The sequence below is a fragment of the Eptatretus burgeri genome, chromosome 8 (genome assembly GCF_056783735.1).
Source record: "Eptatretus burgeri isolate ZD-2024b chromosome 8, Ebu_testis_v1, whole genome shotgun sequence".
NCBI classification, from domain to species: domain Eukaryota; kingdom Metazoa; phylum Chordata; class Myxini; order Myxiniformes; family Myxinidae; genus Eptatretus; species Eptatretus burgeri.
This window is the reverse complement of record NC_140968.1, coordinates 12,105,852-12,118,630: the sequence shown is the minus strand read 5'-3', so window position 1 is coordinate 12,118,630 and position 12,779 is coordinate 12,105,852. Positions and strand designations below refer to the sequence as shown.

At 49.6% G+C, this 12,779-nt stretch overlaps 1 protein-coding gene across 4 annotated transcripts in view; it reads left to right on the top strand.

Annotated features, from left to right (window-relative positions):
* Positions 1-3,004, top strand: part of VPS41 (VPS41 subunit of HOPS complex) — a 142,941-nt gene extending 139,937 nt beyond the window's left edge. For 3 of the 4 annotated variants that reach the window (XM_085890885.1, XM_085890882.1, XM_085890883.1), the window contains one exon: positions 2,283-3,004. In XM_085890885.1, the coding sequence (XP_085747011.1) occupies positions 2,283-2,351 (69 nt within the window). In that variant the 3' untranslated portion in view covers positions 2,352-3,004. The remainder of the gene's footprint in view (positions 1-2,282) is intronic. The other variant, XM_085890881.1, reaches the window with a different exon arrangement.
* The last annotated feature ends 9,775 nt before the right edge of the window (positions 3,005-12,779 follow it).

Here is a 12,779-nt window from a genome sequence, read left to right as displayed (position 1 = left end):
TTCACTCCCACTCCAGAATCGAATATATAAGGAAAGTTTGTTTGTTTGTTCATTTATGCATTTGGACCCTGCAGGAATCAGTGCAATCAAACTTTGCGTGGCCTGCTCTTTCATACAGAAGAAGGTCGAGGGGTATGTTTGGATTCGAAAAAAGAAAAAAAAGAGAGGAAAAAAAAAATCCGATAATTGGCCTTCACGCATCAATCGGGTCTTGTGCTTATACACCTCCTGCGTCTTTTTCCCGGGAGTGATCAAGTGAGATGTTTAGTAAGGATCATATGTTGAGGTTGTATTGTTGTGGGCTGGGGGTCGGTGGCGAGGAACGGCCGCCAAGTGGAGCAGTAGAGCCGTCTCCCACCGAACACCCGGAATTGCAGGTCGTAACCTTCAGACAACTCCGAAGGTCACGGTCACTTGAGGACCGTGCTCGCCAATTCTCTGACAGCGTGGGGTAGGGTTAATAGCCAAATTTCAATATACCTAAGTACCCACGTCATCAAGTTATAGGGGAAGTCACACCCTCAACGGACTGTCGAACCGGGTCACTCGAGCGACCTCGGTCTGGTGTAACCGAGCAGAATTACCAAAGTCCGTCGGTCCAAATGAACAATTATGGCACACGGCCTCCCTAATTCCCAATACGCACCATGCTAAACCAATGAAAGAAAGTGACAGACAACGAGCTGGTACATTGAACAATTGGGGGTTTATTTATAATGGGACAGGGGAGCACAAAAATCAGAGTTAAAATATGAGAAATGCAATTTATATAAAAACAAACACTTAGCAATTTCTACTTAAGGACGGGGCCCTCGGACACACACACACACCCAAAAGAAATGGACCCCGTCGGGTCTTTATTGGACCCTCCAGCCAAGGAGGATAGGTCAGCTGGGGAGTCAAGGTCTGGCTGGGTACCTGTCCACCTCGTGCGGTCACACCAGACTCCAACCCACCACGGTGGGACTCAAACCCACGACTCGGAATCCACCGAGCCCATGATCCTGGCTGCTTGACCACCACTACCACGAGGAGCCCTGCAAAAGACCGCAGACCATGACCGCCGACGACTCTAACGATGCACACCAAGAGCAATGGCCACGATGACTGCTCTAGTCTCTCCTTGACAACCACTCTACTCCTCTCTCTTGCGAGGTCCGAGGAATTTCTTCCCCTGGCCACTCGCCTCCTGATTGGACGGTTGCGTCACGCGATTCGCCGGCCGTCCCTCATTGGACAGGCCCACGCTCAGCGGGGCAACTCCCACCCTTCTGGATGGAGTCCCGATCTGAGGCGATGAGCCTCCTGATTGGACGAAGGGCAGAGTCGGAGCTGAGGCGATGAGCCTCCTGATTGGAGGAGGTCCGGTGGGAGGAGGGAACCTCACCCCTGTACGTGACACATTGCACGTGGGCGATGGTGTGAAGAACGAAGGGTTGATTGAAGATGTAAAAAAAAAAAACCTGACTATAAAAGAAACCTGCAGCGCACACATGAAATGAACCCATTACACAGAAGGACGGGACCCTGACTATAAACACATACTTATCGAAATAACTGAACTGCGAGGACTGCTGTCTGTTTGTGTGCAAATGGCTGCCAGATTCGTAACAGTATATCATGATTTGTTGTCAACAACACAAATTCAATTATCATAGTGCATACATGTGCGCCGATTATCAAAAAGATTGTTTTGCACAAGTTTGTTAAAACACCTCCGTATCAGGCCTCGAGTGAGTATGTTCTTATACACTGCCTGGGTTTTTCCTGGGAACGATCGAGTGATATGTTGTGTGAAGATCGTATGTTGAGGTTGTAGTGATTTGTTGTGCAGGTATTTCAAAAATAAAAATAATTAAAAGAAGGGATACGAAACCATAAGTTCAACATTCCCCGATTTGTGATGCAGGAAATATTTAGATACATCTTTCATTGAATTTCCTGGGCAACGCCAGGTACTTCAGCTTGGGCTCTGTACATGCCCCTTCTCGTTGCTCCCCTTACTCTTATCTCCGTCCAAACCTTGCCCCATACTTTCCCCATTCCTTGCTATCTGCTTTAACCTCATATGTGTCTCCTCTCATCGTCCCTTCACATTTCTCTCAATTTTAATTTTCTGAATTTAACCCCAGGATGCGTAAGTAATGAATAGCTGGTTACTAGCAGATGTACGACATCATTCCATAGCATTTTGACTGCTATCAGTATGTGCAAGTTGTAATGTACATTTGTTTCCAAGACCAATGGCACGACTTGACTGTTCCACGTGGTGTTGTCCACAGAGCTGCAGTATCTGCAGCGGCCGACGCCGTGGGCCCGGCACTCGAGCTGTGGGAGTCAAGACGTCCTGACCTTGCTTTTCTTCAATAAAAATGTTGGTCAATTATGGTGGACCTTCGAGTGCTTTCCTTTGTGGTGCACTCCATGTGTTGGGTGATAACAATAAACCAAGCCTGTGTTGGACCAGCCTGTGATGGGGTTCGATCAAACACCTGTTGGTTTTTGTTCTGATAGATGTGAGATTGTTTCGATTGTTGTGCAAGTTTCGCACCATGAAGTTTTTTTTTTTTTTTTTTTTTTTTTTTTTTTTTAATCTTGTGTATTTAAGACTAGTACCCCTCCACCCCCCCCTCTCTCCACCCTCCTTCCCTCACCACTGGGGAAAACATCACAGTCTTGACACTTAAGAGAGTTGTTTACCAGATCAGTTGCTGGTAACATATTTCTGTTTTTTCATCTTCCTGTATATTTTCAGATTGCTGTCGATTATCAGCTCGCAGGCTTGCGCCCCGATTGGCCCAACCATTTGATTATGAGCAAGTCAGGGAGTTGTCATTGCTCTTGTTTCAACCGAAAGGCTGCTGGATCAACGAGTTGATGCTCAAATCTCAAAGTTGATGCTTTGTTGCATCAATATCATTGGCAAAATGTGTTTTGTGCCATTGTTTGGAGCGGTGTAAACGTCCCGGTACTCTTACTTTGTAAACCTCTGGTGATGACAATTTTTTAAAAAATCACTAATTCGTTGGTCCTTGATGATGGAAGATTTCTAATCGGTGATCACGGGAGAATAATTATTGATCTGATGAGAGGGATTCACATTTGACGGATGGTGCAATAATAATGTGCTGCAGTATTTTGGTATCTGATGTTCTTTATCTCGAACGTTGCAAAGATCCACCAAAACCTGGAAAATGTAACTTGTCCTGGTTTGTGGTTAGAAATAATTTTGCAAAACGAGTGAACAGTCGAGTGATTATTTAGTGATTGCAAAGGAGTTGCGATGACTCGGAGATGTACGAACAGACAACCATACAATGCAAAAGAGCTCCATTGTCACGAAGGCCTTTGGAAAGTGGAGTTTATTATGATATTACGTCCTTTAGGATCTGACGCTCGTGTCATTCTTACTTTATAAAACAGATATTGATACGAAAAGGGATCCATTCATGATGCTAATCTCACATCTGTGACTTGTGACACTGTCATGTTATGTGGATATGTAATGTTCCCTTAGTATGGATGTTTGAACATGATGACACGGTGTCCATCCCATCCCACAATGGGCATGATGGCACGGCGTCCATCCCCTCCCACAATGGGCGTGATGGCACGGCACGGCGTCCATCCCCTCCCACAATGGGCGTGATGGCACGGCACAGCGTCCATCCCCTCCCACAATGGGCGTGATGGCACGGCACAGCGTCCATCCCCTCCCACAATGGGCGTGATGGCACGGCACAGCGTCCATCCCATCCCACAATGGGCGTGATGGCACGGCACAGCGTCCATCCCATCCCACAATGGGCATGATGGCACGGCGTCCATCCCCTCCCACAATGGGCGTGATGGCACGGCACAGCGTCCATCCCATCCCACAATGGGTGTGATGGCACAACACAGCGTCCATTCCATCCCACAATGGGCGTGATGGCACGGCACAGCGTCCATCCCATCCCACAATGGGCGTGATGGCACGGCACAGCGTCCATCCCATCCCACAATGGGCATGATGGCACGGCACAGCGTCCATCCCATCCCACAATGGGCGTGATGGCACGGCACAGCGTCCATCCCATCCCACAATGGGCGTGATGGCACGGCACAGCGTCCATCCCATCCCACAATGGGCGTGATGGCACGGCACAGCATCCATCCCATCCCACAATGGGCGTGATGGCACGGCACAGCGTCCATCCCATCCCACAATGGGCGTGATGGCACGGCACAGCGTCCATCCCATCCCACAATGGGCGTGATGGCACGGCACAGCGTCCATCCCATCCCACAATGGGCGTGATGGCACGGCACAGCGTCCATCCCATCCCACAATGGGCGTGATGGCACGGCACAGCGTCCATCCCATCCCACAATGGGCGTGATGGCACGGCACAGCGTCCATCCCATCCCACAATGGGCGTGATGGCACGGCACAGCGTCCATCCCATCCCACAATGGGCGTGATGGCACGGCACAGCGTCCATCCCATCCCACAATGGGCGTGATAGCACGGCGTCCATCCCCTCCCACAATGGGCATGATGGCACGGCGTCCATCCCCTCCCACAACTAGCATGGTGGCACGGCGTCCATCCCTCCCATAATGGGCATGATTGCACGGCGTCCATCCCCTCCCACAATGGGAGTGATGGCACGGCGTCCATCCCCTCCCACAACGGGCATGATGGCACGGCGTCCATCCCCTCCCACAATGGGAGTGATGGCACGGTGTCCATCCCCTCCCACAATGGGAGTGATGGCACGGCGTCCATCCCCTCCCACAACGGGCATGATGGAACGGCGTCCATCCCCTCCTACAACGGGCATGATGGAACGGCGTCCATCCCATCCCATAATGAGCATGATGGCACGGCGTCCATCCCCTCCCACAAGGGGCGTGATGGCACGGCGTCCATGCCCTCCTACAATGGGCACGATGACATGGCACAGCGTCCATCCCCTCCCACAACAGGCATGATGGAACGGCGTCCATCCCCTCCCACAACGGGCATGATGGAACGGCGTCCATCCCATCCCATAATGAGCATGATGGCACGGCGTCCATCCCCTCCGACAATGGACGTGATGGCACGGCGTCCAGTCCCTCCTACAATGGACGTGATGGCACGGCGTCCAGTCCCTCCTACAATGGACGTGATGGCACGGCGTCCAGTCCCTCCTACAATGGACGTGATGGCACGGCGTCCATCCCTCCCTTAATGGGCATGTTAAACGGGGCCTCCCATAAACAAAATAAATCCAAGTAAATTTGAACACCTGCTCCATTTATGATGGGAAATAAATTATTATTCTTCATCCATGTGTGGCAAAAGGTTGTGGGGTAGCATCATTGGCTGAGGGCATGGCTGTGCCGCTGATGCAACGCCCTGTGCGGGCAAGAGCAGCAATTTGGAATTTGTTCATGGTGCCAGCGATCGCTCGCCCACTCTTCGCGAAGGATACCGTGGGATCTTTAACGTCTACCAACACATGACGGAAGACGGGACACCCCTCAGTTTAACTTCCCTCTAAGGGACAGTGCACACGTTCATGAATCACCCTGCGTGTGAAACACCAGGATGACAGTTTACAGCTGGGTCGGGATTCAAACTCAGGATAGACAGCATAGCAGTGTGAGTGTGTGCGTGTCTGTGTCTGTGTCTGTGTACGTGTACCTTGAGGCTATCATTTCTGCCCTTGGAACATAAATGAACATTTTTTTTTGGATTCCAAGTCGAGGCTCGTGTAAGAGCTAAGACACAGAAACGTATAACAAGGTAGGAGACGAGGAAAGCACAAAACGGTGGGGAACAAAGACAATAGGATATCTGTGTAAGGGAGACGATTGGGTGGGGTACATGGGGTAAACAAGATGGTGCTACAGGGACTTTCGAGAAGGAAAACGGGGAATATGAAGGAGGTGGGTTAACGGGGGTAGAAAAGATCAAGATTTTGGATAGGGGGCAATATGAGATGGTGGTGAACAGCTGTTTTTTTTTTTTTAAGACCTGGAGGGAAGAGTGGGATTGAAGAGAATGTGGGAGTTTGTGCCCTGAGGTGGGAAAAAAAAGAACAAGTGAAGCTGAGCAGTGATTCTTGATTTTGGCAGTTTCACCAGAAGGGGGTTGCTGCCGATCAGAGGGATGAGAGACGGTAAGGCAGACGGTGGAGTCATCCACAAAGAAAGTATTTTCCAGGGAATCTGAGATCATTGATGAAAACCAGAAAAAAAAACACTGCGTTGAGGAACTCCGGCCTGGACAGGAAGAGGGGATGAGAGAACTCCATTTACGGCCACACGTTGACTGCGACGGGAGAGGAAGTCCACGAGCCATGAGTGGGGATGTCCTTGGATTCCAGAGCAAGAGTTTGGTGAGCAGGGAAGGGTGCCAGACCATATCGAAGACACGCGATGTGTCTAGGGATATGGATCTGATCTCATGTCTGGCAATGAGGACCTCCATCCATTGCTGGGAAAGCAGAAGTAGCATATCCAGGGTGGACTGACTTGGTCTGAATCCAAATTAATGATCGGAAATCAAGCCATTGGAGAAGAGGAAGGATTTAATGTCTGAAGCGATGATGGTTTCCATAACCTTGCTGATGATTGGGAGAAGGCTGATTGGTCTATAGGGGAAGGGATCTGTTTTTGCACCTTTTTATGCAGGGCAGTAAAGTTTGCTGATTTCCAAGCAGATGGCAGATGACCTTGAGCAAATGAGAGCAAATGAAATAGAACAGAGAGAGGGTGAGCAAGAGCAGAGGAGCAGGTTTTTATGTCATGAGGGCTGAAGATGTCTGGACCGGTTGCAGAATCTGAGTCGAGGTTTGACAGCAAGCTCTCCACCTTGTCAGAAGAAAACGACACAGAGTCCAGGAACAGTGGGGTGCGACTGGGGAAGGTGGGAACGGAAAGCGTTGGGTTTTGGACACAAGATCACCGAGTTTAGGCATTCAGCTTTTTCACATGCGCTATCAGGTGTGCGGCCACTTGAGGCAAGGGAGAGGATGGAGGGGGAACATACACCAGAAACAGACTTAACTTGATGCCACCAGGATTTGGAGGAGGGAGATGGGTTTGAGAGTTCAGACTTGAGATTGGACAGATGTTGTTTTCTGGTTCTCCTGAGGATAGACTTGTTACGAGCTTTGTGGAAGGAACTGGGATTGCCTTCAGGAGGATTAGCCTTCCGTAAGGTGGACGCAAGGTGTTTCAGAACAACAGCCTCACCATAGGCTTCAGTGAACCATGGGCAGGAGGAAGGGGAGGACAACTGAAGACAAAATGGGATAAATCTGTGCTTGAGAGAGAGCAAGTTTCTCTGAAAGAATTCCCAGGTGCGCAGCTCGGAGCTTTTGACCGCACTGTTTGCGAAACCATGAGTAAAATCTCCAATGTTGCTTTTGACGATTCTGCTTGGATGCAAGCCATGGTCCCCAGTTAAGCAGGGAGGTCTGGGTTTCAGGAGGGCTATTGATATCGCTCTCGCTGTCTTCATTTCCTCATTGCTGGGAGTCTGCCCCTTAGTCGATGCCGATCTGTCTCACGTAAGCGGTTTGGCGCAAACAGGGGCATGAGCAGCGGTGGAGTTGTCATGGAGTTCAGCCCATATCGGCGTTTGCGAACCCGAAAGCCTGTCCTGGTATTGCCAAGAAGCATGGGACGTTGAGACGGCAAGTGTCTTTTGTCATCCTGTTGAACAGTGCGGCTCAGGTCACCAGAGCCCATCATTTGGCCGCAGCCACGAAAGAAAACGGGATGTGGCTTCACGCAGTCCCCATTTCCTCTTTGGGTACACAGCTTGACCACGAGTCTTTACGGGTTGGACCATCAGACTGTGAGCGGCATAAATGTCGATACGGAGTACGATGGATACACTTGGACACCATGGACTGTCATGCCGTTTCAGTGCCGGTTGCTCGTTTAGACATTCGGCCTTAAACGACGTGGTCAAACATGCCCTTTTTATGGGGCAGGGATACCATCTGTCCTGGAACCCCTTGGTGTAGACCTTGGCGAAAACACCCGCCTGCATGGCTTGACCATCATCCCATCCAAGAATGGGAAAAGCCGAACCTGGGATTGCCCTTGCGTCAGCACTTTCTTCAAATCGCACCTTTACAATACAGCCTCAACGGCTCGAGTGGCTGCCACCGATGCAGAAGTTCTGAAACGTAATAAATATGCCGGCCTCAGCCAAACTTATTTATCTGAACCAATCGCCATTGAAACGACCGGACTGTATGGCCGATCTACGTCCAACATCATTCGTGATATCGGTGGAAGGATAGTTGCATCCACTGGCGATATAAGGCAACTGGTCTGGTTTGAGCAACTACTGAGCTTGGCCGTCCAGCGGGGAAACACCATGAGCATTCAGGCTTCAGTGTGGGAAGAACAAAATCCCACATTTACACCATTTTAAAGTCTGTTTTTTTCAGGGGAGCTGTGGGGGGGGGTTTACTCATTTATTTTATATATTCTCATTCGACCTGGGGGGGTCATAAGAAAAAATTTGTACTAAAAACTATCGTTTTCCATTAGCATAGGGATTTGATTTTTCGACCAAAACTTTACGGTTTAAAGGAAACGAAGTGTAATATTCCCAGGACGAGTAGATGTCGAAGGAAGTAGAGATGGGAGACCAGTCAAGAAGTTTGGTGGCTGCTTGAAGTCCATGCCAATCGGCCTGAGTGAAGTGCCAGACTCGATGGAGCTGAGGTTGTTCTCTAATAACAGCCAGAGAGATGTCTCCGTGGTCAGATGAACCGAATGGAGTGGAGGAAGAACAGCAGATATTTTCAGGGAAATTGGTCAAAATCAGATCCAGAAGAGATGGAGTACCATTTGGTTGAGATGCTGGTCGGGAAGTTAATAGATCGAGTCAGTCCCAATGAGTTACAGAAGTCTTTTGCTGGAGTGCCATGGCAGATAGGAGAGGTACCCACAACCAGCCAACTGGTTTGATGACAATTGAAGTAATTACATACAAGGAAGAATTTTACATTCGTTTTCTGATCTGAAGTTCTTCCCTCCATGGTCCAGTGCCACATTGGCAGAATCCTGCAGTGGGTATTGTCCAAGATGAACTCTCGATGATGGGAATGTTCACGACTGGTTCTGGGCTCCATCTTACCTCCCCCTCCAGAAAGGTATGGAAATCACAAAAACAACTTCCCTCCCCATCCTAAAAATCACTTCAGTGCAGGGAGATCTAACAGACTTCTGCCAATTTGTGGATCATTTCTGCTTATTTTGCAGATTTGTTTGCTAATTCTGCTCATTGCCATCACATGAACTCCCCATTTGGAGGGTACTCGGGACCCCAGACACGTGATGCCCACACAGTCCCAGAAGATGGTTGAGTAGATGGACACAGGTGTGCAACCAGAATTTCTAGGGGGAGGGGGCACGTGCTTGTCATGAATCAGATATCACAGTACTGTACAGTACTGTGCATTAAAAGGAGCATGTGGTACATAAAGGTCTCTGTAGACATTACATTACTCTCTCTCTCTCTCTCTCTCTCTCTCTCTCTCTGTCTCTGTCTCTGTCTCTGTCTCTGTCTCTGTCTCTGTCTCTGTCTCTGTCTCTGTCTCTGTCTCTGTCTCTGTCTCTGTCTCTGTCTCTGTCTCTGTCTCTGTCTCTGTCTCTGTCTCTGTCTCTGTCTCTCTCTCTCTCTCTCTCTCTCTCTCTCTCTCTCTCTCTCTCTCTCTCTCTCTCTCTCTCTCTCTCTCTCTCTCTCTCTCTCTCTCTCTCTCTCTCTCTCTCTCTCTCTCTCTCTCTCTCTCTCTCTCTCTCTCTCTCTCTCTCTCCAATACAAGTCAGGTCAGACCAGATTAGATCTGTGACTTGCTACAGGTACCATGTAAACCTGTACTCACCTGTTCCATGGTCGGGTTGTCGGCGACTAAACCGTCTCCCCCACCAGGTTTTTTGGTGAGGAGGGTGTTTGGATATGGACACCCAGCAGGATTAAAAACAAAACCTGTCAAAGGGCAGAGGAGCTGAGCTGGTGCCGTACATAAAGAGTCTGGCCAACTATTGTCTTGATCATGCTGCGCTCTGATTGGTCAATACCCGGTCATGTGCGTTGCTGGCGCCATGTTGCAGCCCAACTCAACGCGAGTGAATTTTGGAGCGAAATTAGAATAGTTTTTGCTGTCTTTTCACGTTTTCTCATCAGAGTTTGACTTTTTTGATGACACAATGGTGTGCTGTGTGGCAGCCGGGTGTTCTGTGCGTCCCAGGCAAGGCGTGAAAATGCACCGCTTCCCCCAGGGACCCGGAAAGACGTCGCCGTTGGGCCGTAAATGTGAAAAGGGAGACCTGGACTCCACACGACAATGCCTACCTGTGTGCGGTAAGTAGTGGCAGTTTGCAGTTCCCATCCGACGTCGGATCGGAGTATCTAGGTTAAAGTCAGATTGAATGAATGCCTATCGGATCAGATTGGAGAGCTGAAACAACTCGGAATCCGAAAGAAGGAGACGTAATCCGATGCCGAAATTTCATTAAGGCGTAAGTAGTGAACACCAGATTTGCAATATATCCGATCCGATGCACACCACTAGCTGTAAGTAACTTTCTTACATTGGTTTTATCCATATTAGATTAAGAAATAGTGTTTGTAGTTTTCCTGTAAAATTCAATATCGTATTTGGAAAACTTTCATTGACTTTGAACTGACTGTCAACACGTACTTCAATTTTCCGTTTTTTTGTTTTTTCAGAAGTATTTCGACGACGGTCAGTATGAAAACAGGAGGGTTGATGGTTCAAGACCACTCAAGCACAATGCCGTCCCGACTCTCTTCCCGCATATTGTGCCTGTCACGAAAAGGAAGCCGAGGAAACGACCCCATGACGAGATGACACCGCAGAAGGAGCCCGTCCCAGATCACACATACGCAAAACAAGACATGCCTGTGAATGACGGCGACAACCAAGATGTCCAACTCGTTGACCTTGCCTCCAATGCCCCTGTAACGCCGGCTGAAACCGACCAGGGTCCTGACTACGACGCCAAGATCGCAGCAATGGAGGCGAAAGTGGTCTCTCTCAAGTGGCGGTTACATGAGGCACAGTGGGACAAACGCACACAAGCCGGGGAGCTCGTCCAGAAAGTCCAGAAAGGCGAATGTCCAGAAAGTTTTCAACCTCGATCAGATCAACAAGCTGTCTCGTCTCAGCACAAGGGGTACTCGGTGGTCAGCAGAAACCTACAAGAAGCCTCTGCAACTCCGCTTTGCATGTGGCAGTACCGACTACGAAGTCCTGTTGTCGCAACACCAGCCGCTGCCATCGCTTCGTTCGTTACCATGGAAGATGGAGGTTATTCTGATGGAACCTGGTATTCTTTATAAAGTGTTCGACTTCCTCCAGCTGAAGGTTGCTACCATGAAGGAACCGGAGCGCGAGTGCTGCCTAACGCTGGATGAAATGACAATTGAAGTGGGATTGCAGTTCAAAAGATCATCCAGTAGTTTGCGCGGAAATGTAACTTTGCCAGGACATGGTGGCGCTGCAACTCATGCCCTCGTATTCAGGCTGGCTCGCATCACCTCCAGATGGAAGCAAACAATTGCCTATCATTTTACGGGCAATTTGGTGAACGGAGCCTACTTCCAGCCACTTGTAACTGAAATCGTACAGCAGGCTCATGTCATTGGGCTGCACGTCAACACAGTCACATGTGACATGGGTAGTGACAATCGAGCAATGTTCAAGAACATCGGACTGGTTATTCGAAGCACGCAGTGACAGTCAATCGAATTTCCCCACCCATGCGCCGACGGCAGGTTCCTACACTTCATGTACGACGTACCGCACCTGATCAAGAATGTCAAGGCAGGTCTGGTGAATGTGAACGAATTCAAGCTCGGTGCTGATATCGTCTCCAGGCATGATCTGCCTTCAAATGTCGTCAGCCTGGGGGCAATCAAGGAACTGGTGACATTTCAGGTCAATGACGATCTGAAACTGACGCCCCATACCATCTCGGCATGGAAATGGTGTCGAACACTGCCCATTTTGACAAAATGAAAGTGGGAAAGGCATTGAATTTTTTCAGTAAGTCGGTCAGTGCTGGGCTGCATGAGCTGGTGGAAAACGAAGGTTTTGAGAACGCGTTGCTAACGACTGCCTGGTTTTTGGACTTTATGAACACCTGGTTCGACCTGATGTCCAGCCGTCACCCCGTCACCCCGCCCAGTAAAGCGAATACGTGTGCTTACGAGAAGGCGATCCGGCACCTTGAAGAGATGCTGGTGGTATTCGGAGGGATAGAATGTGGCAAATCGTGGAAGCCGTGGCAATCCGGCGTCATATTATCGGCCTCGTCTGTGCTCGACATTCAGAGAGAACTGCTGGCCAGGGGACACCACTTTGTGCTCACATCCAGACTCACGCAGGATTGCCTCGAGAACCTGTCTGGGTGCGTCCGATTCAAGAATCCTGTCCCAAACGCGCTGGAATTCCGACACGCTCTGAAGCTCAAAACGGTGGCGCAATTTCTGAAGTGTCCCGCGTCCGGTAATTATCTCGAGGATGACCGGTCATTTTAAGTGGATTTCCTCGACACTCCGAAAGAGAAACCGGTGACACCAGACGAATGTGACGAGGACACATTCAGCTATTTGATTGGAGAGCTGACTCCTGATCCTCTCAGCAAAGCCCAAGAGAGCAGCTTGTGTTACCTGGCTGGCTACTGTATCTCTTCCATCTCCAAATCCTGGACACATTGCACCACTTGCCTGGAAGTCGAGGAGGACCGCCGAA